This window comes from Notolabrus celidotus, chromosome 17 (genome assembly GCF_009762535.1).
Source record: "Notolabrus celidotus isolate fNotCel1 chromosome 17, fNotCel1.pri, whole genome shotgun sequence".
Classification (NCBI taxonomy): domain Eukaryota; kingdom Metazoa; phylum Chordata; class Actinopteri; order Labriformes; family Labridae; genus Notolabrus; species Notolabrus celidotus.
Genome location: NC_048288.1, coordinates 18191381 through 18216551, shown reverse-complemented (window position 1 = coordinate 18216551; position 25171 = coordinate 18191381). Strand labels below are relative to the sequence as shown.

At 39.3% G+C, this 25171-nt stretch overlaps 2 protein-coding genes across 7 annotated transcripts in view; one reads left to right on the top strand and one right to left on the bottom strand.

Annotated features, from left to right (window-relative positions):
* Window positions 1-12384, bottom strand: part of rnpc3 (RNA-binding region (RNP1, RRM) containing 3) — a 28267-nt gene extending 15883 nt beyond the window's left edge. For both annotated transcript variants that reach the window (XM_034706192.1, XM_034706191.1), the window contains exons 1-10: window positions 12272-12384; window positions 11707-11873; window positions 10694-10741; window positions 10040-10149; window positions 9266-9355; window positions 6199-6310; window positions 5480-5548; window positions 2065-2207; window positions 1244-1369; window positions 742-884 (exon numbers count right to left, since the gene is read on the bottom strand). In XM_034706192.1, coding sequence (XP_034562083.1) covers window positions 742-884; window positions 1244-1369; window positions 2065-2207; window positions 5480-5548; window positions 6199-6310; window positions 9266-9355; window positions 10040-10149; window positions 10694-10741; window positions 11707-11859 — 994 coding nt within the window. In that variant the 5' untranslated portion in view covers window positions 11860-11873; window positions 12272-12384. The remainder of the gene's footprint in view (window positions 1-741; window positions 885-1243; window positions 1370-2064; window positions 2208-5479; window positions 5549-6198; window positions 6311-9265; window positions 9356-10039; window positions 10150-10693; window positions 10742-11706; window positions 11874-12271) is intronic.
* Window positions 12385-12913: 529 nt separating this feature from the next.
* Window positions 12914-25171, top strand: part of col11a1a (collagen, type XI, alpha 1a) — a 149113-nt gene continuing 136855 nt past the window's right edge. For 2 of the 5 annotated variants that reach the window (XM_034706184.1, XM_034706188.1), the window contains exons 1-2: window positions 12914-13001; window positions 14050-14140. The gene's annotated coding sequence lies outside the window, so the exon portion shown is untranslated. The remainder of the gene's footprint in view (window positions 13002-14049; window positions 14141-25171) is intronic. The other 3 variants (XM_034706183.1, XM_034706186.1, XM_034706190.1) reach the window with 2 other exon arrangements.

Genomic DNA, 25171 nt, shown 5'->3' with positions numbered 1-25171 from the left:
GCTAAAGGTTGGACCAAACCCGGGCTGCCCACTCAAGGGCCAAAGTCTTCGTACATGGGGTGAACAACCAAGCCCCTAGGACAAACTGCAGCCACAAGTTTAACTTTTTCTTTTTTAAGTCTTTATGCCTTTATTTGTTAGGACAGCTGAAGAGAGAAAGGAATCGAACCGGTGGCCCCTGCGACGAGGACTGTAGCTTATGTATGTGGGGCGCTTAGACCGCTAGGCCACCAGCGCCCCAAGTTTGACTTTTTCTATTCAAATTTACTATGGAAAAATAAATATCGACCAATATAAAGTACTGCTAATCATTAATCAGGAAACAATTATTTAAGAGGAAGTCAAATATTCACTGAGTCAAACTTCTCTGTCTTTATGACTCATAATTTATTACTTAAAACATATCACCCTGGTTTCTGGGAACTCTTGATGGACCATATGCTGTAAAAAATTACTAAATTCAACAACAAAAATGAACCAAAATAAATCTTAGCAATGGAAATCTTAAATAAAGGTGAAGGACAGGATTTGAAAGGTAGAAATGTAGAAGAGTTGAATATTTTGGGGTATGGGAGTGTTGGTCAGGCAATGCAGGAACCTCACAGACATCACCTTTGGTTTGGTCACAATCGTAATAGATTAGAACAATCAAAAGGTAAATAAGACAACAGTACTAACTAATAAAGATCTTTACAAAGGTGCAGGATATGTAAGGTATAAATGTGGAGTCATAGCCTTTACCTCTGCCTTCCCCATCAGGCTGACCTGGCCCACTTCCTTCCACTATGGCTGCCACCTCAGGACCCGAAATATGGAATTCAATTTTCTTTGGCCCGGCGGGGAGGGGCTGCTCGAACACGTCGGAGGGCTGCAGCACCGGAGCACTGAGGACAGACACACAATCACTACTGCAGCCTCTAAAGCGAACCCGCAATAAAGCTGACACTGAGAGGCTCAAGGGCTGGACATCGTGTTCTGGTCAACCACAGATATTTCCCAGTCCGCTATCATGCAGCCAGGAAACACTCAGGTGTGTGTGTATTTATGGTTTACAGAGTTTGTGGTCAGTCATTAAGGGAGCGTGTGCGTGCGTGCTGCTGAGACAATAAGTCTCTGATCCACACCAGGCTGTGTTTATGAGGACGACGTATTGTCTGGAGGTTTTTTGTCTTTCTTTTTTTAGCTGCCTGTGATTACTGTCTGGTGCGTGAGGACTGTGACATGCATGAGTGGCTTGGTGTACCTTTGAGAGTCTGCTTTGGGAGCGTAGAGTAGATCCTTGATCTTGGGTTTCTTTCTCTTTGAAGATGTTTTTGGTCTCAGGGGTCTCTTGCACGCTTGGTTGACCAGACCCATCAGACGAACAATCCTAAAATAAAGCAAGCACAGAGAATAAAGGTGGAAAATGTCGACCTTAGCAAAGAATCAGGGTTTAAAGACGTCTCCCTTCAAATCACCTGTATCCCTAGAAACATCACACGTATTTTTAAAATAAGAAATCACTAGCTTGAGTCAATATTTTCAAAAGATATTCTTCAGACCAAAATTATCATTCCCAAAAACTGAGAAGAAGACGAAACTGGAAGGTTTAAAATATTTACGTTCTACTTGAAATTGAAGTAACAATAAGGCTTTACAAAGAAACCATTGCTTAAACTGAAATGTGTGTTTACAGTACTAACTTAGATAACATGAAACCATAGGAAAATGTCTTTATCTTTCCTCTTTGTAACTTTAATCCATATAGACTGGACTAGAAAATCTTAATTTTCCTTTTTTGAAGTCTCTACAAGCATCATATACAACACAGGCAATACACAGAATGAAACAAGCACACTGGCTGGCTGTCTTGGAATAACATTTTTATATGGAATGATGTTTTCAGTTTTTATTGCACAATATTTTTTCCAGCCTTTCGGGGTCTATATAGTTTGCTTTGGTAAGAAAGGATACTTTCTCTTTATCATCCTCTTATTAAACAAACACTAAAACTAGAAGGAAATGAAAGTAAGACTTATAAAAACACAAAACTGTTAAACCTTAAAGCAGACATAATCTTCTCACCTCTCCTTGTCTTCATCGTCCTCACTCTCATATTCTGATTCTTCTCCACTGGACACCTCCATCTCCTCTTGAGGCGGCGGGGGGAGGTCTGGAGGGAAGGGGGGAGGCATGGGGATGGGTGGGGCAGGAGGCAGGAACTCATACTGCAGATAAACAAGGCAGCTTTGATTGCAAACACCTCCGAGTAAATATCACTGATTTCACTGAGGAGTCGTCTCTGCTGGGGTACGTGCAAAGAATCAAACTGTACCTGACCACATGTTTACTGTCAAGAGCAGAGATTACTGACAGCAGCCTTTCATTAAATCATTCAATACATGTTTCAATCCACACATACAAAATAAAATACAACTGACTTGAGGAGGCTTTAGGGCTGTGTCTGCACTGCAAAAACTCAAAATCTTACCAAGTGAAATTGTCTCATTTTTAGTTAAAATGTCTTATCACTTGATTTAAGATAAATTTACCTAACAAGTAACATTTGAGCAAGATAGAGGGACTTGTTTTAAGAAAATGCATCTTAAATATCTTGTTAAGTCAAACAATCTTGAAATGATCTTGTTTTGAGTTGTAATTTAAAAGAAACAAGGTTTATTTCACATTTCATACATTTTTCAAGCTGAGATCTTATTTGTAGAAGACGGATAATCTTGATTTAACACTTTTTTTTTGGAGAATCTATCAGAAAACAGCTCCATTGATAAAATAAAGAAAGAAAAGTAGTTGTTTTTAAGGGTGGGTTACAGTTTTCAGGCACTGTTTCTTCTAAATCAGATAAAAATATACATCCTCAAACTACATGCACACAATGAAACACCAACTTTTGAGCATAGCTGGCTTATCCTAAATACAACATGACTGAATATTAGTATATCCAGCTCACTATGAGAAGACATTATATCTCAAAATGCTCAAATTAAACTTTGTAATCTTATTTCAAGTACAAGATGGTCTTAAACCTAGAGAAGTGCTGCTATAATACAACTCAAATTAAGGTGAATATATCTCAAATTAAGAAGTTGACATGAAATGTATTAGTGGAAAAATCTTTTTTTTGAGTGAAAAAATACTAATTGTTAGCATTCCTGACTTATTCTGAGACACTAAGCTTTAAAATACTGGTCAAATATTGCTGAAAATAAGTTTTTCCTGCTAATTTTAAGATCACAGTTTATATAAAATATTACGTCTTATTTTAAGAAATCTTACGAAGCAAATTTTCACTTGTTCTATCGGCCGATTTTTTTGCTTATTTCAAGGTAAAGTACCTTGATATATAATTTTGTTCTTGTTTTTGGAGGGGCATCTTTTTCCAGAGTGGCCATTAATCTGATCTTTACTTTATCTTTCTTGAATTATTTGGTTGGTGCAATAACAAAAAGTGAAGAACAATCTCATTCAAATTTCCAGGAGCTGAAAGCAATGTCTCCAAATTGCTTTGTTTGTCAGTGAAAAGGCAAAGATTGATATTGAATTGTACCCAAAACTAAAAAATAGTATACATTTTTTTTAAAGGAGCTGAACAACCACATTTTGGGACTTTTTAAACAAACACAATTTGGAAATACTTGAAATAGAGGTGCTGATTTAGTAAATCATGCTCTGTAGATAAAAACAACTTAGATTTAGTATCAATATCTAAACCTCAGCTAAAAATCTGCACTACATAATTCCAGTAAGCGATGAGGTAAAGGAAAGGTTGTAGCTACATTTTTCCAGGTGCACAGGAGAGCTGTTTGAGGTAATGAACCAAAAATGTAATCAATAAGCTGCTGATCACTGATGGAGCTGGTTAACCTCAACACTTGCATTTCTCTTCTGTACATAACACGTTTTCTCCTGCATGTTTAAGTACCCACCTCATCATAACAACATCTTTTGTCACAACAGTTTGGTAATTTTGAAACATAGGTCAACTACATGTCCTGTATAAATCTATATTGTCACCCACTGGTTTTTGAAGAGGCGTTTTGAAGCCCAATGACGGCAGTCCCTTTTAGACTCCTTGCAAACAACTACAACACACCCACCTGTCAGTCAAGCTATGCCCTAATTATGCAAATTTAAGTATACCTCCTAGCCTTGATATTATCAAAACAGAGGTGTTCTAAAAATAATTCCTCCTCTACAGTGTTTATGAAAAAAGAAATGAGGAGCCGAAATTACTGTTTTTTGTGCCAGGCTGTAACCACGTCAGTCTCTGCTATGAAGTAAGACATTTCACCTCTTTCTCTCTCTTAATCTCCTCTGTCCCTCTTTCCAACCCCAACTTGGTCAAGGCAGGTGGCTTTCTAACACGAGTCTGGTTCTGCTCAAAGTTTCTGTCTGTTAAATTAACTTTACCCCTGAACTAGGGACTTTACCCCTGAACTACGTGCGTTTCGACCGGAGGAACCAGGGTCTAAATTTAGTTCAGAGGTAGATAATCTCCCCCCTGAAAAGCCCCTGCTTGGGGGGGGTAGTACTTTTCAAAGGTCCTGGGACTTTTGATTGAACGTAACGGTCTTTGTGGAGTTTTCACAGTTGTTGAACCACAGAGGGAGTTCCTGGGAATGCATACTAGTTTAGTTTCTTATCAAGATTTTAAAATATTATTTAATATAATTTTTTTTCTCCATACGTCACTGGCCTGATTTGCACAATCTACCCGAGACACAGACAACAATGGGGGCACAGGAACCTTTTAGTTCTGGAGAAAGTACTTCTGGAGGCTAAAAGGCCCCCGGAACTCTTGGTCGAAATGCACCTTAACTTGCTAAATGCTGTAAAGGGCTCTGCTCATGATGAGATCAGAGTCCTGATTGTAAGATGGGACTGGGTCTTATCTTGTCCTGATGTTGGGTCTTTGTTAATAATCGAAACATAGAGTATGGTCTAGAGCTGCTCTGTTTGTAAAAAATTCTTGAGATAACGTTTGTTGTGATTTGGCGCTATGTAAATAAAGATTGATTGATTGATTTCAATATGGGACATTATGGCCAGCCTCAAGTGGAGACACAAGGAACTGCAGTTTTTAGCACTTTTCGCATTGAATGTTGGCGAACGGTCAGATAATAGATATTGTTTTAAAATGTCTGACACAAAATTTAATTCAATTCAATTCAATCAATTAGGATTTGCTACAATCTGGTGTTTAGAGACATCACAAAAGGATCCCAACAGTGATGGACTTGTTTGTTGAAGAGTAAGATGAATTTTTAAAACTAGCAACAGCTGATTTTTTTCCACACAGCTGAAAACCTCCCAGTGATTTTACCTCGTGATCATTTACCTTATACATGCAATTTATGTTTTAAGAAAGTTTTTCGTTAAATCTGGACTATGATAACTGCAAAGAAACAAAATCTACCACAATAACCCTCAAAATAAACAGATAAACCATCTAAAAATGAATCAGTCTGGTAAGGGGGCTCACCATGGGGGGTCTGGCAGTGACTTGGCCAAACGGACACGGTAAATTCATCTTGTTCATCAGATGCAGCACCTGTCGAAAAGAAGATACGAGTATAAGAACGGCGAGGGTTGCATCTACAGATTCACAGGAGGAGCTGTGTGGGAGCAGGTCGTATAAATAAACTGCTCTTCTCAAACAGGCAGCCTGTAACTCCGGCTCCATATGTAAAACAGATTGCGAGGCTTTTGCATTTTCATTTAAAATACAAGGATCAAGGTGAGATTGAGGCTGAAGTGAGATACCAGCAGTGAGGCTGAGCATGCAAACAGGCTCTCTGCGACACACCAGCACCACCAAGACGCCAACGCTGGGAGCAGCAGCGCTGAACATCCAGGCAGAACGGCACAGCACAGCTCCCAGGGAAATGTTAAACCCATAACTCATTCCTCCCACTTATGGTTTATTATTAATACTTGCTCCCCAAATTGAAATTTAAAAGGCAAATGTTTGCTGTTTGATCTTTAAGAGGTTGGATGCAGTTCAAAAACCTCTGGGACACTTATTCCAGAATCATATTTCCATTTTACAACATGGATCTGAGCGCTAGAGATGCTGGCACATTTGCATATCTGCACAAAAAAAAGCAGAATAAGTGCAGGGACAGTGTGAAATGAAACACATCAGACATGCAGGTACTGTAGGAAAAATAAGAAAGGAGAAAAAAAGCAGGATTTACTCACTTGAACATAAAACTTTGGCACACTGATGAGAGCATGTGTTATATTTGTCAGGACGCCATTAGAAGGAGGAGGGTATAAATATTTCAGAGTGGGATTGGATTGAAATTTCAGCCTGTGGGAGGGAGAGGGAGAGGAAAAGACTAAATTACTTAAAAGGGAAAGTCTGCAGCTGCAACTCGCTGCCTTTAACACATTATAACCTTTACTTAACAACACCCCACATATGTCCAAGTGACAGAGACACGTTAATGAGCGGCTCAGCCATTGTGCGTCAGCTGCAGAGGATATTCTTTAGATGCCCAGTAACCAGCCAACGAAATGTGAGGTCCAGTTATTAAGGGAAATAGAAGGCAGCTCGCCTTGTCAGCACTAAGGCTTTCCCTCATGTGATAATAACTTTTATAAGCCATGGCTCGGCATGGCATGGCATGAGAGACAAATCTTAATCTACTCAGCATAATAAACACAGACTGAAAGTGGAGGGACAGCCAGTGTGTGTTGTCTGAACTGCCTCCCGCCTACATGACAAAGAAATCTGTTTGCAGCCAGTCCTGCCGGGAACGAGAAGTATTAGTCAAAGATGAATTAGTTCAATATAGAAACTTTGAAACAGCTTTAACTATGTAACTATCTGATAAGGTAGTAACTGAGAACACTTCTTTCTATATGCTTAAACTAACATGTTAATACAAACATAACACAACGTTTAAAAGGGAATTAAAGAATCAAAAATGTATAAAACTAACACAAGAATATTCAAGAATTTAAATGCGATGTTACTTTAGAAATCAGGTTTTTCCTGAGCCAAAAAGACAGCAAGTTAGATTATAGAGACCAGTCAAATTCAATGAGAATTATAGACTGTATAAAATATGGACGTAGTATCCGTGACGTCACCGATCTGTTTCTGAAGCGCTGTTTTGAGGCCAATCGTCGTCGGAAGCCATATTGCTGCTGTCGAGCCAGTGTGACGTAAAGACTGAGGCGGGCTTTGAGCCTCCTAGCCAACAGCTACAGTGTTCCCGCCTGTCAATCAAGTCAGCTGTGCCTCTCATTGGATTAGCTATCCAGATTACACTCGTCTTTTGTACCAGGCTGTAAACATGTTTATTTCTGCTGTAAAGATTGTCTTTTTGAATTGGTGTGTATGTGGTTTCCTGTACTTCTGGAGCCAGCCTCAAGCAGATCCTTGATGAACTGCAGTTTTTAGTACTTCCACACTGGACTGAATATTTTTAGACTGGAGGTTGACGCTTGATGAGAATGCATTTTGCAACGCAATGCAGAGCAACCGACAGAATGTCTATAACCCCTCCACCAGTCAACTCCTATGTTATTCACGGTATTTGAGGTTTCAGTTGGCTCTCAATCTGCCAACTGGGCTGTAAACTCGAGAAGATGAAAATAAAAAGGGCGTCTACCCTTTATGTCTATGGCCTCACATATCATGATGCAATTTGTCCTCCTTAACGTACCTGATCCGTAACTGTTCAACCAAACTCTCAGTTTTTCCATATAACATTAAGTAATAGTCAAATTAGCATTAACAGAACTATGTCAAACTTTGCCTCAACAGGTGAGAGTAAACGTGAAGTATGTCTGCCATTCCTTGAAGCAGTCTTGTAGCAAAGTGTTTCATATCAGGAGCTGGAGAACGTTGCAGACAGGACAGACTGTCAGTATTGGAGGGAGAGGTATCAGAAAAACACCTGGTCCCAACAACTGGCAGTACAGACGGCCTGTCAGTGCTCAACAAAAGGCCCGACCGTCTAATTGGACACAAGAGTGCTGACAGCTCTGACTGCTGCTCTCAGGTTCTCTTCCAGGTTTGCTGTCAGCCTGCAGAAAGCCTCCGTACAGCAACACTTTGACTAGGTTTGAGAGCGTGTGTCATACTGTAGTGTATGATTATATAGCATATGTTACTGTTTGTGTACACAGCCCTACAGAACAGGGTTAGAACAAATGCAACACAGACATTCCCCTGCTGTATACACACTCAAGAGAGACATGAAATGTGGCGATAAGAGTGGGGGAAGTCATGCAACAAAATGATTGAGGTTGGGAGTCGAATCAGCGACCTCTGTGACATGGGGCACGCTAACATGGGACTTCCACCAGATCCGTATCTGGTCCGTCTCCGATACGCTGCAGTCCGGCTCTGTGCTCTCTCGTCCGTCAACACCCACCAGTTGCATTTTCAGAACACAGCACAGCAGGAGCAGGACCAACGAACGGCTGGAGTCATGTAACCAAGGTCTTGCCCATGTTGTCTTTATCAGCATCTGACAACCTCTGACCTGTTGACTCCAGGCCTGCCTCCGCTCTAAATGACATTTTGTTGCCTTGGTCAAGTTAAAAACTGGTTGTTTTAATTTTGTTTTGGTGCCTGACTTCCTGTCCTGCTCCATCTGCTCTCTGCTGAACTGATGCGTTGTGCTCCGGCATCCGGCAAAAATTGAAGTCTTGCAAATCGGATCCGTTGCCTCCTGACCTGCCGGGTCAGAGATGCAGCCGGAATGCAACGGAGCGGATCCAGTGGGGGTTAACAGATTGACTAGAATAGAAAACTATCCGATCCAGTGCTGTGACTGATCGGAGACGGATCTGGTGGAATTTGGCCTTAAGACTGCTACTCCACCAGTGCCCAGGGAAAGGGTTTATGAGTTGTACGTCATTGTAAGTTAGGTGTTTTATGTTGTTGTTTTCACTGTTAGGGGCAGTATTCACATTGCAGCATTTGGAAATAATCAAAATTTACTGTTTTAATCGCAACCCGCTCTGCAACAACTAAAACACAGCAGCTTTTAATTTTGGCTGCAACCTGCTGCAAACACGCATCAACGAGGTCACTCCAGGATCAAACATTTTAACTCAACTACATTGTTTCATTACTGAAGTAATATTATGTTGTAAAAGTCATATTACATAGATAATTTATTTATGATTTAAAGAAACGGATTCATTGGCATAACATAAGAAGAAACAAACAATACATTAAACCAGACACTTCCCAGTACAATTGAAACTTCCACGTCAAAGCTATCAAAATCCACTCAACACTTACCCAAGACTTGGAGCGACGCCGGTCTCTATAAGAGGAATATTTGGCAGCTTGGTCTCTGGTTTCTTCTGCTCTACGCCAACACTTTTTCCACTGTAAAAAAAAAGGAAAGTCAACATGTTACAGCAAGGATTCAACTATAAATCAAATTGCTGTGTGCAAGACCCCTGAGGAAACACCACTTATCTGGGCCTTAAAAAATAATCCTCTGCACACATCAAACACCAATCCCTGCCTCTGTTTATGTTGTGATGACAGCCCATACAACTTAAAGCAATAGTACAATTTAAGGTAACTACACTTTGCAGATAACAAGTGTGGCTCATACTGTATGTTCAGGTTTCTTGAGATTATGTAGTCTGACAATTTGGCTTCTTCTGGCTACAAGTGGAGCTTAGTTGATTGTACATGCACTTAGAAATAAAACTAAATCCTCTCTGTACCAATACCATTTTTATTATAATGCATTTATTTTATACTTTATTCAAACAGTAGCATCTGTCACCTCCAATAAGTCTCAACACAAAGTGAAAAGAAAATGTGTCACAGTAAGGTTAAATACTGTTTGCCTCCTTTCTATTATCTATTTATTTATTTAACCTTAATTTTACCAGGTAATTCAATTGATAACAAATTCTCATTTACATTTGTTGACAGCATCTGCGACTACTGTTGAGAATGAATGTATCCTGTGACCAGCCCCTGCCTTTACAACCCCCAGTTTGGAGGTAAAGACAGCTGAATCTGAACATAATAAATGGCTCATACATTACTTACTTTTTTGACACTGGTGGATCCTTTAATACTGTCACATGATCCTGACCTTTCGCAAACTCCACAACAAGAGTACGATCAAGAACCTCTAACTGATGAAGCCTGTCGAGAGCCTGAAAAACACAATAAAGGTGTTAAAATGATACAGGACAGATTAAGACAAAACCATGTTAGGTCTGTACATCAATCAACCATAGCATTATGACCACTCACAGGTGAAGCAAAAATCACTGATAATCTATTTCAAGTGGCACCTGTTAGTGCGTGGGATATGTAATGTGAACAATTAGTCCTTGAAGTTAACGAGTTGAAGTGGGAAAACTGGTCAAAGCATAAGAATGAGAGCGACTTGGACAAGGATTAACTGTGATGGTTAGACAGCTGGGTCAGAGCATCTGAAAAAACTGAAGCTCTTGTTGGGTTTTCCCAGTCTGCAGGGGTTCGTAGTACCTATTAATGTGGTCAAAGGAAGGAAAACCAGTAAAACTGAGAGACAAGGCAACCTTAATCCAATCCAGCATCTGTGGGATGTGCTGGACAACCAAGTCTGATCCATGGATGCCCCATCTCACAACTTCCAGGACTTAAATGATGCTCTGCTAATGTATTTGTGCATTATTGGGTCATTATCACACACACACTACACAAGCTACTCACCTTTGATGCAGACTTCTCACTTTTAAAGGTTGCAAAGGCTGCATGTTTCTAAGGAGACAAAAAAAGCCAGTTCAGAATGGACAGCAGCACAAATATTTATATATCAATTCATTCATTCATGAGAATTTTATTCGCTCACTTCAGTGTTTGACAACACAACATAATCAATACACATCTTCACAATATAGAGCATACACTGTCCATGAACAAACTGGAGCAGGAAGAAGAAAAACTTATAATACCTGCCCCTCCCCTTAATCACAACATAACCTACCACTAAACTAGACGGCTAACCCATCGGTATTCACCTTCTCTTTTCACCAATCATCAGATTTAACAATAAACATTGAAACAATCAAATACAGATTTACTGAATGAGTTTGTAGTTCCTCATTACTTTACCTTTTAACATTCTTTTAAACTGTAAAATATTAGAGCAACCTTTTATATCATCATCCAGAGAATTCCAAAGTTTAACTCTAAAAAAACGAATCACATTTGCTTTAATGTACTGTGCACGTATGGACTTTTGAAATTAAATTTCCGTCTATGAGCCTCCTAATGAGATGTAAACACAAACAACCTCTGTAAGTTTGCAGTTAATAATCTGTTTCTGGCTTTAAACATAAATAATAATGTTTTGAAGTTAACTAGATCTTTAAATTTCAACAAATAGGAGCTGATAAACAAACTGTTCTCTAACATTCACCTTATTTATAAGTCTAATTTTTCTGTAACACATAAACAGGTTTAATATTAGTCATAAGTGATGGCCCATACCTCCAAGTAATAACTAAAGCATGGAAGAACAAGTGAACAGTACGAAATATGAAGAGAAGCAGAATCCAAACTGTCCTTGACCCTGCCTAAAACACCAACACATCTACACACTTTCCACTTTATATAATCTGTATGTGGTTTCCAAGTCAGTTTATCATCTATTATCACTCCCAGAAATTTAGCTATCTATATAAAAGTGAAAGCTCTCCAGGTCTCATTAGGTCACAACCTACCAAACGCCCTGTGTTTGAAAAGACCCGGATTGTCTCAGCTCCAAAATATTTCAGGAGGTCCTCCTTCTCCTCTCGGCTGAGCTCGGCTGGTAAGTGTCGGACAATCAGCGTTTTACTGGCGTTTGTTTGGGGCTGCTCTTCGTTTTTCTCCATGTTCGTCTGCTGGACTTCAGGCAGAATGAAACCACAGGTAAAGACAGTAAGCAGTCAGCAACATTCACTGAGGTGTATTTTCATCATACGCGTCAGTTCGACCATTAAACCAATGCTTTTTTTTTTTCTAAAGTCACACTTCATCAAATGTATAGATATCTGAAATGCTGAGCATTATTAAACCACCATAACTTTCAATGAAGAGGCATACTACAGCTAAGGCATGCTCAGTGTGCTTGCACATGAACACAGCTAAATGCGCAGCGATTCCCCACATTTTCATTTCATCACTTTTCTGAAGCCAATTTTTATTGACCCCTTAACTATAGAAATGTAAGCCTTGCGTCTACAATGCACTCGTAGAACAATAAGGGAACAATTTAGAGCTAATGAGATCATTTTGATAGCATACCTGCTTGTAGCAGCCGGTAAACAGACCCACTTCCGCCTTGTCTCTTCTTCTACGGGAGTTTCGGGCGGATAGGCAATAGCAACGACAGCGCCACCTGCTGGACCGGAGTACGTATCTCTATTCTCTGACAATAATTGTTAGAAATAGGAAATGTTCTCTTTTTATTGCTTTATAGAAACATTTTTATATTTTAATTAATTTAAAATAAATATTTAGATAAAGTTAACAAATGTATTTATTTCTTTTTTTATGTATGTATTTTTTTGTATCTTCTTTTCTTCTCTTTTCTGTTTGTTTGTTTGTTTGTTTGTGTTTTGGTTTCTCCTCTACCTTCTTACTTTCATTTTATTTTACTCTATTTTTATCTTTGTTTAATCTTGATCTTTTTAGGGAGCCTTTTTAACATCTGGCAAGGGACTACGGATGTAAACTAGCCTTTTGGCTAACTCTGGCATATTTACAGAAGTGTTAATTAATATGCATAGTGCTTTTAAATAATAAATACATTTTAAAAATAGCAAAGTGCTCTTTTCATAAAGTGGTATAATCAATGATCTTCAACGGTTTCTTTGTGTTTACCTTTTTCTTTTACCCCCCTCATTTTAATTAAATTGTTCAGTCCTGCTCATACTTTGAGCGCACAAACTGCACAAGCTAGCTTAAAATTGTTATCGATGGAGAGAAGAAGATGGAGAGGAGAAAAGAGCAGGAAACATTTTTTTGAAGAAAGGTGGGAGCAGTCTGTTATTGGTTGAGATGAACCAGGTAGCTTGGCTATTTGTGAAAGAGGCTACTTCCCCCACTCCCCTGATACTTCTAGAAAGAAAAAAAATCAATTAAAGAGCCAAACGAACTTTTGAACTTATGAAGTTACCTCCATACATAGCTAGCGACTTTTCGATTGCTTGAACACGATTTTGAAAACAGGGACTATTTTGTCAAAACACTAAACACAATTCACAGAACCACACACACAAGTAACAGATCATCAGATCCTTTGCAAAATTAAACACTCTTGTAATAACTAAATACTAATTTATATAAAAAAAAACTTTTTTTGTTACCATATGAAACACAAACATTTCATATGACTTAATCCTGTTTGAACCAGCTACACACTGCTGCTGCTAACATAAAACCCTTTTAGCAATTCTACTTCTCAGTGATAAGAGTACTGTAAGTGAAGTACACAGAGAAAGTGCAAATATACAATAAATTTACCAAACACTACACAAGACCAATGCTGCAGACTGTTGAAAATATAATTTATTTCTCTCTATAAACCAAAATCAGTCAACATGTCAACATGGAGAATCACATCAAAACATGTCCCAGTTTTCATGCTGCTACAGTAGTGTGCATAACACTGTAAGATCAACAAATATCAGACAAACATGAAATACTGTATCCAGTTGCAGGTGAACTCACCTGCTGCATTTTTATAGTGCTTAAGCAATCATGTGTTTGCGCACCAGATGGCTGTGTTTTACCAATTGGCTCAAAGGTGTGGTCATTTGACAGTGCTTTATAATTGAAGGAAATGACATCATGATATACTTCTGTGTCTAATGTACTGTATACAAGTGTGTTTAGTGTTTTGCAAATCACTGTGTATTGTTTTGCAAAAACTGTGAGGCTGACATTGTGCTTATAGTGGTGCAGATCTGGGCCAATGTATTACTTCTTGAGTGTAAGGTTTTGATAATTGTGTAATACTTTTGATTTTAGTGTTTATTCAGTGGTTAAAAACTGTAATCAGGTCTCCCTGTGCCTGACAGGTTCCAGGTCCAACAGATGCATCTTCAGGTTCAGAAAAATCCCCTCTTACATCACCTCAGAACCAGCCCTATTACTCCACTCAGAGAGAAGGTGAGCTACTGTGACAGTATAATAAAACTATAACATTTAATGTGTAATTATTTTCCTTTACAAAGATCATACACCATGTATGAAACAATATCTTATAGTCTTAAATATGCTTGGCGTTTTTATTTTAATTCATTATGTCCAGTTTCACCATAACATTACATTTTTGGTATGTTGATCAATTCAACTATTCAATTGTTTGTCATAATTTCATAGGTGGTACAGCAAAATATCAAAACAAGTATTTCAATATGTTAGCTATCAATGTTTTAATTTGTTCAGTTTTCTATGATCAGGTCATAAAATAAATAATTCCAAAATTGCTGTAGTCTAGGACAGAAAAAAAACATGTGGCTCAAGTAACATGAGGAAGCTTGACATCTATCACATTGAACATCTGGAACATTAGGATATATTTTAGATAATCTAGATTTGGTTAGATGGACCTTATGCAAGGCCCTGAACTGTAGCTGCAACCTGGCACAAGGGGTTATTGAATGTATGCCATGGGCCGCTCCATCCCACCATTGGTCAGTCAAATTTACCCCTAACTCATGTTCCCAAACGTTTTTAGTTTTAAGAGGTTATCTTCAAAGCTAATGAGCTTGCCATAAATCTTAGATATTAGAGATTTTTGGTGTGGTTTCAAAACCAAAAAGTCATCCCATGGCTGGGTAGAAGGGAGGGAAGGATAACATGAAAAAAGTGAGGAGGCACAATGTCTAACTTGAAAATAAATAAATAAATAAATGGGATGCAGATAGAGTAAATTAGAAGATACTTCCGAAAAGGTAATGAAAGTGACGTCTTTATAAAGGTCTCTAAAAGCTTTAATATCTTACTTCTGCCACAATATATAGGATGTATGACAGACTCATTTTTACAGGCCAGAGGCAGCCTCACTTACAAGAAGTAGTTTTGAAGTCCCAGCATTTTAAAGTCAAGATGTCTTTTTAGAGACAGATTTTTTTGTATTAAACCCATAACAGTGTCAGAGTCATGTTAGAAAGATGTGATTTATAATACACTCTTTTCACAACCATTCAACGTGTCTGCCTACTGGCAACAAAGAGTTGCTTTCATTGGTTGTGTGGTTGTTTATTTGTCACCAGCAGGTGTCAGCCTCCACTCATAGAAAACAGCTGCTGGAGCTGGAAGAGTGGTGACAGTTGAACAGCTGTATTTTAAGTTTCTCTCTTTCACCCTGGTGTTTTATTACACTTACTGTCATCAGTCAACAGAACCTTAAAGTAATATGTGTTGAGACTAGTCAAAAAATTCCCTGTAATTCAACATCTTAAAAGTCCAAAGGTTAACTTTTGATGGATGTAAATTGGTCACAGAAGGAGGGGTTCACCTTCTTGATAATTTTCTGTTGGGTGGATTGCAGATATATCAGAGCATCAGAGATTTTTGTCCTTCTTTGCAAAGCTCTGTCCTGCTCCTGTCCAGTCTGATGAAAGCCTCCAGCTTTCCATCCCTACCCCCGAGAAAATCTCCCCTACACTTCTCGAGATGCCTCCAAATTCCTTGCCAAATGAAGCCTTTTCTTTGAGGAGCGACGCTAGGGCATTCCTCATCAGGGGGACACAATACCCCCTTTCACCGTGGCCTGGCTCTGAAATTTCACAGGTGATGGGAGGAACGGTGGACACTCGATCCTCCTTCCTCCCTCCGACGTAACGCATCAGAGTGAGAGAGAGGGAAAGAGAGGGAGAGATGCTGATCGGGTATGTGGTGGCAGAGAGAGAGAGGGGAAATAAGCAGAGTGTAATGGAGCACTGACTCCGTTTCTGTTGATTTGACTGAAAGCAACAGTCAGGGCGAAACGGCTGCAGAGATAGTCTAAAGATTTGACCATTTCAATGAAACAGATTGTGCTCGGCATACTAGAGGAAGTTGACATTGACTTCCCTCAATCTTCTTTATATGAATATCAGCTCTGTTTTTACACTTCAGTCTAATAAAAAGTTTTGAAGGGACCCAAAGGAGAAGGACAGTGGAGATTAGAAGAGGAATGATAACTGAAAAGCTCAGGTTTTTAGGTTGTAGAAAGATAGATGGAGGGCTGTTGCTGCAGCTGAAGTAATGGAAGTCTTATATAGGCCTCTGATTCTGTTAGCAAGACATTATTAATTACAGAGTGGTCACCAGGATGAGCACTGATGTTTGTATTCATAGTTGTTAAGCTGAGGAGCTCATACAGACTGTTTTATCCCTGTCAATGTTCATTTCCTGGAGGTCAGCAGCCTCTAGATGTTAAATTGTTAACCCTCCTGTTATGTTCGTTTCTCTGGAACAGCAATAATGTTCCTGGGTCATTTTGACCCGGGGCATATTCAATTATCCAAAAGTGTCAGAACCCAAAAAATCACAATAAACATTTTTTTAAATCTAATTTTTAACTCTGTTACTAACTATTTAAATCAAGATTTAGTCCATTGGTGTTCTTTAATTCTCAGATCATGGTTCGATGAGGAGAACTCACTCATTTTTCATTTAAATTAATGTTTAAACTTTTTTAATGTACATGGGAAAGCCCTAAATATAAATACAATAGTTTTACATGACTTAGATTTGTGTTTATTTTATTTAATATTTTGAAACTTTTTATTTTTATTAAGTGATGTTGATAAATTAGCACGACACCTCTTCTGTCACATGCTGCCCAGATTTTTATGCTGCATTTAGCTGTTTATTTTATTTAATATTTTGAAACTTTTTATTTTTATTAAGTGATGTTGATAAATTAGCACGACACCTCTTCTGTCACATGCTGCCCAGATTTTTATGCTGCATTTAGCTGGTTTGGAACGAACATATCACCTAAAATAGACTTTTAAAAGGGTCAATTTGACCCGCAACATAACAGGAGGGTTAAACAAATATGAGATCCTCTTTTATTCACCAATAATACACTTTTTTAAGCTATTAAAGGTTTTGTAATCTGGTCATTTACAGATTAATCACAGGGTTTAGAATGTATTTAAGGGTATGAAATGCTGCATCACAAACACTTGATGAGCAAAGACAGCCAGGAACAAAGAGAAAACTGTTAATCCTTCGTTTGTATGGCGGTGCATGATAAATATAGAGTGGAAAAAATTGTTTTTTTAGAGCAAACATGCTCAAAGACAGCTCTGGTCTCGTGTCTGGGGGAACAGGGAGGAGTTACAGTTACAGGCTTATGTGACCTACTGTTGAGCATTGAGGAAGATGTACAAACTCTGAGTTTGAGTGTTAGTTAAAAAATACACTAAAAAAGACACTGGTTACTGTATCAGGCATTGTGATTGTGATTACAAGTATTACAGCAGGTCAATTAGTTAGTAAAGGTGGTCGTCATTTTTTTAGGCCTGAGGATTGTGCTTGGGTTTCAAAGATGCTAGCAAAGCAGCACTTCATATGACCTGCACAGCAGAAGTATCAGGTAGGTTGAAACACCATGTTTTCCAGTGTATCTTTAATGTAACAGTTACAGCTACATTTAACAGAAGTGCATCATCTTTACGAGTCCAATCAGGGTTATCTCCCCCGTATCTGTGTGGTCACGTCTTCTGGTCACGTGTAAGTGTCATATGATGTCATTGCAGCTTCACTGGGATTAAATCTTTAGTAATCATCACTCATCCTAATGTGTTTTTGGACTGTAGTTGAGCATGGACGTACTTTCTGGTGCTACTTTTCGTTTACAGTTAGCCCTCTGGAGTTCCATGCACCAGCTGGGTCACAGCAACGCTCAAAAAGCAGTGACTCCTTCGAACCAACACACACATATCCACTGTCCTCTCCTAAGGACGGATACAAAACATCATCAAGTTGTTAACAGAAAATAAACATGTCCTTAGTACAAAACTGAACAACATCAACACCAACAAACAAAAGTTATCAAAATGGAAGTCTGGGAGGTCCGTAATCAAACCGTGGTTAAACAGCAGCATTTAAAGGACACATTTGGATTGAAGGCTGAAAGCCTCATTTGCAAAACGTGAGACCAATCAATGCCTGCAGGGCTGAAGCAGAGCTGTGTTTCTCTATATGCTGTAGTTGAAGGGAGAGTGCTTTAATTGATTCAAACAGAACTTGCCGAAACTTTTTAATCAGCTCAATGTTTGAGTAGACAAAGGGTTGATTCCTCTTAACACCATTTTCCTTAATCATCCTGTAGATCAGCTGAGCCACCATTGTGTGTTTCTTTTGAGATGTTTGACCGTTCATTTCTCAGTTTTTGTATTACCTTAGTCCGATTTTCGAAATTCAATCTTGAGTTGTAAAAGATGCACCAAGGTGCAACTAAAACTGGGCTTAAGTGAACTTTCAGCTCCAGGTCGGATGTAAGGTTATACCCAGGTGTAGTCCCAGCTGGTGCACTTGGCTCCTGGTGCAGTCTACCACCTGGCTGCTCAAAATGGCAGCCTTAGAAATAAGGTCAACACTCCAAAATCTACTCAGGCGTCTCCAGTTTTTCATCTCCTCCCTGAGGTTATCAGCAGAAATACTTTCCACTTGGTACAAGCCTCATTTGCAAAGACGTTTTAGCCACAAAAAACAGGCTTGTTTTCATGTTGAGGGATCACTGATAAAAAGCTGGCTGTGTTAAAGTACATGAGCTGACAGAGTAGATTAAACTTGAATAAACTAAATATGAATAATTCATGATGATTACAGTTCTGAATCCTGATTCTAGTCCTGAGCCTTACTGAGACTTATTTAGAAAACAAAGTAATACACACTTGGAGCTAAGGGAAGCAAATATACAGCCTTTGAGAGGTTTAAAAGAGTTCCAAACAGGGTCCTACAGTCCTCATCCAGTCCCCGTGGTCTGTGTATTCCCTGCTCGGGCACCAGGGAAAGGCTAATGCACCTTAGACAGTAAACTCAGGTCATGTCCAGCCTCTGAGCCTTTAAATGGACTCTTTCATGGTGGAGGCAGTGAATGAGGCAGCGAGGGCCTCTGTGGTGGGATAGTGTGTATTTCCAGCCGCCTGCATGGAAACTGCATTGAAGAAGTTAAGACCTGAGCATATCATGCCTCCATTGTGCCTGTACAAATATTTCCCGTACAAGACGTGGCTTATTTCGCTGGACAACTGGCACTTTATTGATGTAGTTTTAACAGACCGCTCTAGCATGCTGTATTTTCTTAACATCTGCATGTAACCCAGTCTAGAAACAGCCCTGTGCAATATCCCTGCATGGCTTTTCTACATACTATTTAACAGGCCAGACATAATATTGCAATAAGCAAGCTTTGTGTTATATGAGGTAAACACCAATCTACCTGTTTCCCGCTGTTTCCATTTGTTATGCTATGCTAAGCTAACTGAATGCATGTCCATTTGAAATTGGTATATTCCAGTGAGTACTGACCAAGACTTAAATGTTGACATGTAATTGAAAACAGGACAAAATCTAAGACCAAATTTCAATCGGTTTACAACCAGCTAAGATAGAGTAATGATGTCAACACGCCAGAAAAACACAATTTTATTTTTAACTTAAATGAATTGTTTATTTAGGGTGTTCAAGTTGAAATCCAGCTTGTGCAATTGATATATTCATTCCTGACTGATGCACCACTCCCTTCTACAATCATTTTAGCCACTATATATATTTGAGATACCACCTAAAACTGTCTAAATCAGGGGTGTCAAACTCATTTCAGTTCAGGGGCCACGTACAGCTGGAATTGATCTCAAGTTCTCTCAGTTAAATCATAACATATTAACCTTTGTTTTAATGAAAAAAATGGATTCATGAAAAATTGGATCATGAAGTGCTCTAAAAACTCTATGAATTCCCACCGGATTATGCAAACTGCAAATATTCTTTTTCCTCACTTTGAGAAAAAAAAGTCCCAGAGGGCCGTTCAGGTGCGCTCCATCAGCACTATGATTGTAAGCCACCCTCAGAGGACAAATCTGAAATAACAGTTACTTTTAATGAAAAACTGCAAAATTTTCACTTTGCAAAGACATTTCAGGGGCCGGATTGGAACCTCTGGAGGGCAGGTTTTGGCCCGCGGGCCGTATGTTTGACACCCCTGGTCTAAATAGTCTAAACGTAAACACTTAAATAAACATCTTCAATAGTCTATGAGAAAATAATTCACTTTTGAATCATTTTCAAACATCTTTCAACTTTGGTCCTTTTTTTAGACTTAGTTTCAATGGAACCACACACACACAGGGAAAGAAATCAATGTTCTCATTTCTTAAAAAAAAACTGAAATTCACACATTCATCAAATTCTCTCTTTAAGAGTGACTCCATATTGCTTTAATATTAGTATTGTCAAGAACAGGCCCTCCTTCTCCCCTCTCTCTATCTGTTTATACTGTGTGTGTGTGTGTGTGTGTGTGTATGTTTGACAAAGCCCATCTCTCAGATTGGTGTGGAATGCCAGAATGTAGTGACTGATTTTGAGTCTGCACTTCCCCTTTAGAGTCCGATCCTGCAGTCCAGACGTTCATGATTACAGAAGCACACAAGCCAAGTTAATTGTTTAAACAGGCTAATGATGAGTTACAAGTTTACTGTGACCCTCACAGATCTACCCCCTGAAAAAATATCCATCCAGTAGGCACAATTGTGTTTCATTGTCATTGCTATACCACTAATATATGACCTTTTAAAATTATTCTTCCACGTTGGTGCTTTGAGCGTTGGTAATTAGCTATAAACACAAAGTAGAAATCCGGCCAATGAGTCAGTAGTTTTGCAGGTATTTGGTCCATCCATTCTCCTCTGCGTACTCCATCCAAGCTGGTCCAGATGTCCATCTCAGCAATATTTTCTAGCACTTCTTTCGAAATCCTAAGTGTTTCAAGACTAGATGGGATAGGAAATACCTTTTATTTATTAAAAGGATGTATTGGACAGGTGTTCTCTTAACCTGATTTAGGCTTTGTCAAAAGCCCAGAGGATCATTAAATGTATCACAATCCAAATAGGGGCCTTAAAAGTCATGTATGAAATTTACAGCATTGGAAGGATGATTGGTGTGGTGTCAGGAGTAATGGAGTCTCAACATAGCAACTATCATACCACTTCCTTAACCAAACCATGTAAAAGGAAGCAAAACAGTGATTCCCACAGGCCGTTAAGTTTCCTACACATCGACTATAAAACATTAGTGCACCTGATTCCAAATACACTTTAGAAAGATGCTCCAAAAATCTTACATACCAACCAAACAGGGTTCATTAGAGACAGGCGAAGCTGCTGAAGACAATTCTATGTTCATGATCTCAAAGGATGCTCCAAAGCCTTTGACAACATAAAAAATGACTGGGTTTTGCTCAGTTTTCTGGAATAACTATAATCAAGATGGGATAGCCCAACGGTCAATGTTTCGAGAACCATTTAAAGGGCCAGCGTTTCCTTCTAGTTACATTGTTCCAGACCAATTTACTGTAAAAGAGAAGACACCAAATTTCCCTCAAGCATTCTCAGTCCTGTCCAACCTGTCATAACATGTGGTTTACATGAAGCCATTAAAGTCTTGCATAAATTAATTGTGTTTAATTCATGTCAGCATGGATTACAGATCCATCCAGATGACAGATACGTTGTACTGAAGACTCATGTGGCCTGCAGATGTGCAGTGTTGTAAGGAGAAGGCTGATAACTTGATCTTTCATTCTTCTTTCATATTTTTCACAGTCAGAAACTGTTCTAAGAAAAAGAATAACTCCCCCCGCCAAATTTTGAATGTTCCTTCTAATGACGTAATGAATGAAATGAAGAGGAAATAAATAATTGCTATTTTGCACATAAACCTAAACAATGCTTTTCAGAGTGAGCTGCAGGGTGGAAACGTGAGGCTGTGAATACTCAGTAGCACAGAAGTTGATTATCCTTGTCCACTGTGAATCTCAAGTACAGAACCTCTAATTCCAGGGAGTCTCCCTAGCTGACCGGTCTGAGACAAAGTAAAGACAGAAATAATATGAATTTAGTGTGGTCTCTGTTTTGTCAGCAAGTACTTGGTAGGTGGTGATGAAGAGGAAGTTCAGCCTGTTTGGTGTTCAAAATCTGAAGGCTCAGTATCTCAGGCTCAGAATTATGCAGAGAAGTAGGTTGTTGTAAACTTAAGTTCATGCACCTTCTGAAATCGTCTTATCCGTCGTGTCATCAAAATCTGATGCAAGCAGCAGCTGCAGCCACAGCAGACATCTCATTTCTAGTCATGGTGCTTGACGTGGTTCTGAGGTTGAATTGCAGAGGAGGCACTAAAATCAGCGGTCGTCCGTCTGAAGCAAGAAAACAGCAATCTTCTCTGTTTCCACAGCTGAAACCAAACGCCAAATTCATCAATTTTAAGGATTCATGCAAACAAACTTCCAACTGCAGAGATAATTTATGTCTGGCCTTTGCACACACTCTTGCCCTTCTCTGCTCTCTATGATTAATGGTAATAAGGGCTCTGTGTTAATGAAACCTGGGCTCTCATTGGACAGGCTCAGACCAGTTCACATGTTTACCTGTCAGCTCTCTTCCTGTCCACGTAGGAGAGGGCGAAGTGGAGAAAGGCAAGAAGTGTGTGGGGATCAAACAAGGTGTCACCCACTCTGGAACGCTACTGTCGAGGGTGAAGGCAGGTCAGCGATCCAGGGTCGAGGCAGAATGTGAGGAATGTTGCCTCCAGACCTGAACACTGAGAACCAGCGACAACAGGGTGATAGCATCTGAGGATTTGCAGAGTAATGGCTCAGGGTCAAAGTTACAGGATGAGTGATATTAGCGAGAGTCCAGTTCCAACAGAAAATTCACGCCAAATGCTTGAAATTATTTGGTGGAGTGCAACATGGAGAGCTTTGTAGTGAAGAGGTTCTATGATCTATTTTTCAAGATTTAAAGGTGACATATTACGCTCTTTTTCATTAAAATATATTGGTCTAAGAGGTCCCCAAAACATGTCTTTAAAGTTTATTGCTCAAAAAACACTTTGAGATTTTGGTATGCCTGTAAACCCCTCTTTTTCAGCCCTGCTCAGAACAGGCCGTTTTCTGTGTCTGTGCCTTTAAATGAGAATGAGCTCTCTGACCATGCCCCCTCAGGAAGTGGATGAGGCCTCAGCTGTCCAGCACGTTGATCTAATGTTTACATGTTGGCTGAATATACACGGCTGCTCACAGACCGGCGTTACTTCAACCCTCTGAATTTGATCCAGAATCTGATCCTGATGGAGAGACGCCTGCAGCAGGACCTTTCTGAACGATTGGTCACAGATTTTGTGTTTCTTGTTGTTTTATTTGTCAGTATGTCGACGTGTGCCTTGGTCCACAGCTACGAACATGTAGCTATGTGGCTATGCTAATTAGCGCTAGCACTTTTCCATGAAAAATAAAAATCATCCACTAGATCTTCAAATCTGCAGACGTGGGGAGTAAAACCAACCTTTGTGTTTATTAAGACAGCCTACAACTAGCATGCCTCCCTCCTAAGCTCCTTGTTGGCACACACGTGTGCAGGTAATGAAAAACGGAGGAGGAGTTGAGTTATATTTGATACAGTCTATGGGCTGAACAAGTTCTGAGCTCTGACTTCCGTTACAGACCGGATGGCGTTGTGACGTATGAAAAACACTGAAAACTGAAACGGCTCATTTCAGCACACATTTACAGAAAGATGTAGAAATCAGAACAGGGGCAGAATGGATTTCTTTCATTTTCGGGGGGTTTGTAGACATGCCAGGGACACATATTTCAGGTAGAGAACCATTAAAAAGTCGATTTTGCATGATATATCACCTTTAAGAGCTGTATTAGTTCTTCAGCTGTGTAGAAATGAGAAACGGAAACACCAACAAAGAGGGCAGAGAACATAAAGCAATGACAGGAATACAAAAAGATCTTGCAAGACCCCAAACAGCTTCAGCAGCACCTTAGGATGCCCAAACTTATTAACAGCATGGAAGAAAATAAAGTTGGACTCCTGGGAAAGGTAGCATAAGTGACATGAAACTAAAAGATGCTTCAGGGTTCAAAGGTAGGAATGAAAAAGAGACCCAATATTTTGGAGTTTGAACTTGTTGACCATTGGGCAAACCCTTACAGCCTTGAATCATCCAGACTCATCTCTGCAGGAAAAATAAATCAACCAGGCAGACAACCTAAGCAGGGTCATGCACATCTCCTGCAGACAAAAGACATAACAGATGAAAAGTCAGCCCTCCCCTTGAGATCCACCAACCTATCTCCCATGGACTGGACATTACCAAAAAACGAATGCCTGGCAGTAGTGGACATTTAACTTGGACCCTCAGTCTTCCCTTTGTGTTCTCCCTTTTGTTACCTTTGCATTTTCACTTACAATACAGGGGAAAAACCCTGCTTGGATGCTTTACTTCAAAGTTAACCACTGTGTCGTGTAGAATTTCTCCTTCAAACATCATCATGTTTTATAGATTGCTTTGACACCAGTACATGTTCTCAGTGTAATCTGAGGTTTGAGGAGACCACAGCTGGCTCTGACAAGAGGCCTGTGGTCTGTGGTTTTACAGTACCACTAGCCAATCACTGCAATTGTGATTCACCCACTGTAAGAGACCGGAGTATGACATGTCTCATTATAATAACAAATATAAGCTAAAGAAGTAAAGTAACCCAGCAAGATTGAAAAAGAAGGTATGTCCACAAATATTCCTCATGAAGCCTCTTTTAAGAGGTTTTTTTTTTCAAACAGGCCTCAGAACAAGGTTATCAAGGCTGACGTTAGGCACTGCAAAGCTAGGCATTAAATGCTAATAGAAGCTACTCTTTACGATAAAGTTTGCGATTAACAACCAAAAGGTTATAATATGCAAATATTTACAAAAAAATGAAAAAAAAAATCCAGATAACAAGACAGTATCCCTAAAGTAATTTGCATTGATCTATGTACGATAAAGTGGACGAGCTAACCCAGCACCAGAGGGAATACTGGCAGAGTAGCATCATGCTAACAGAGCTAACACCGGACATGAACGCCACAATGGAAGGATTTCACCTGCTGTGGGCAGACAGGATACAGGAGAGCAAGGCTGAACTAA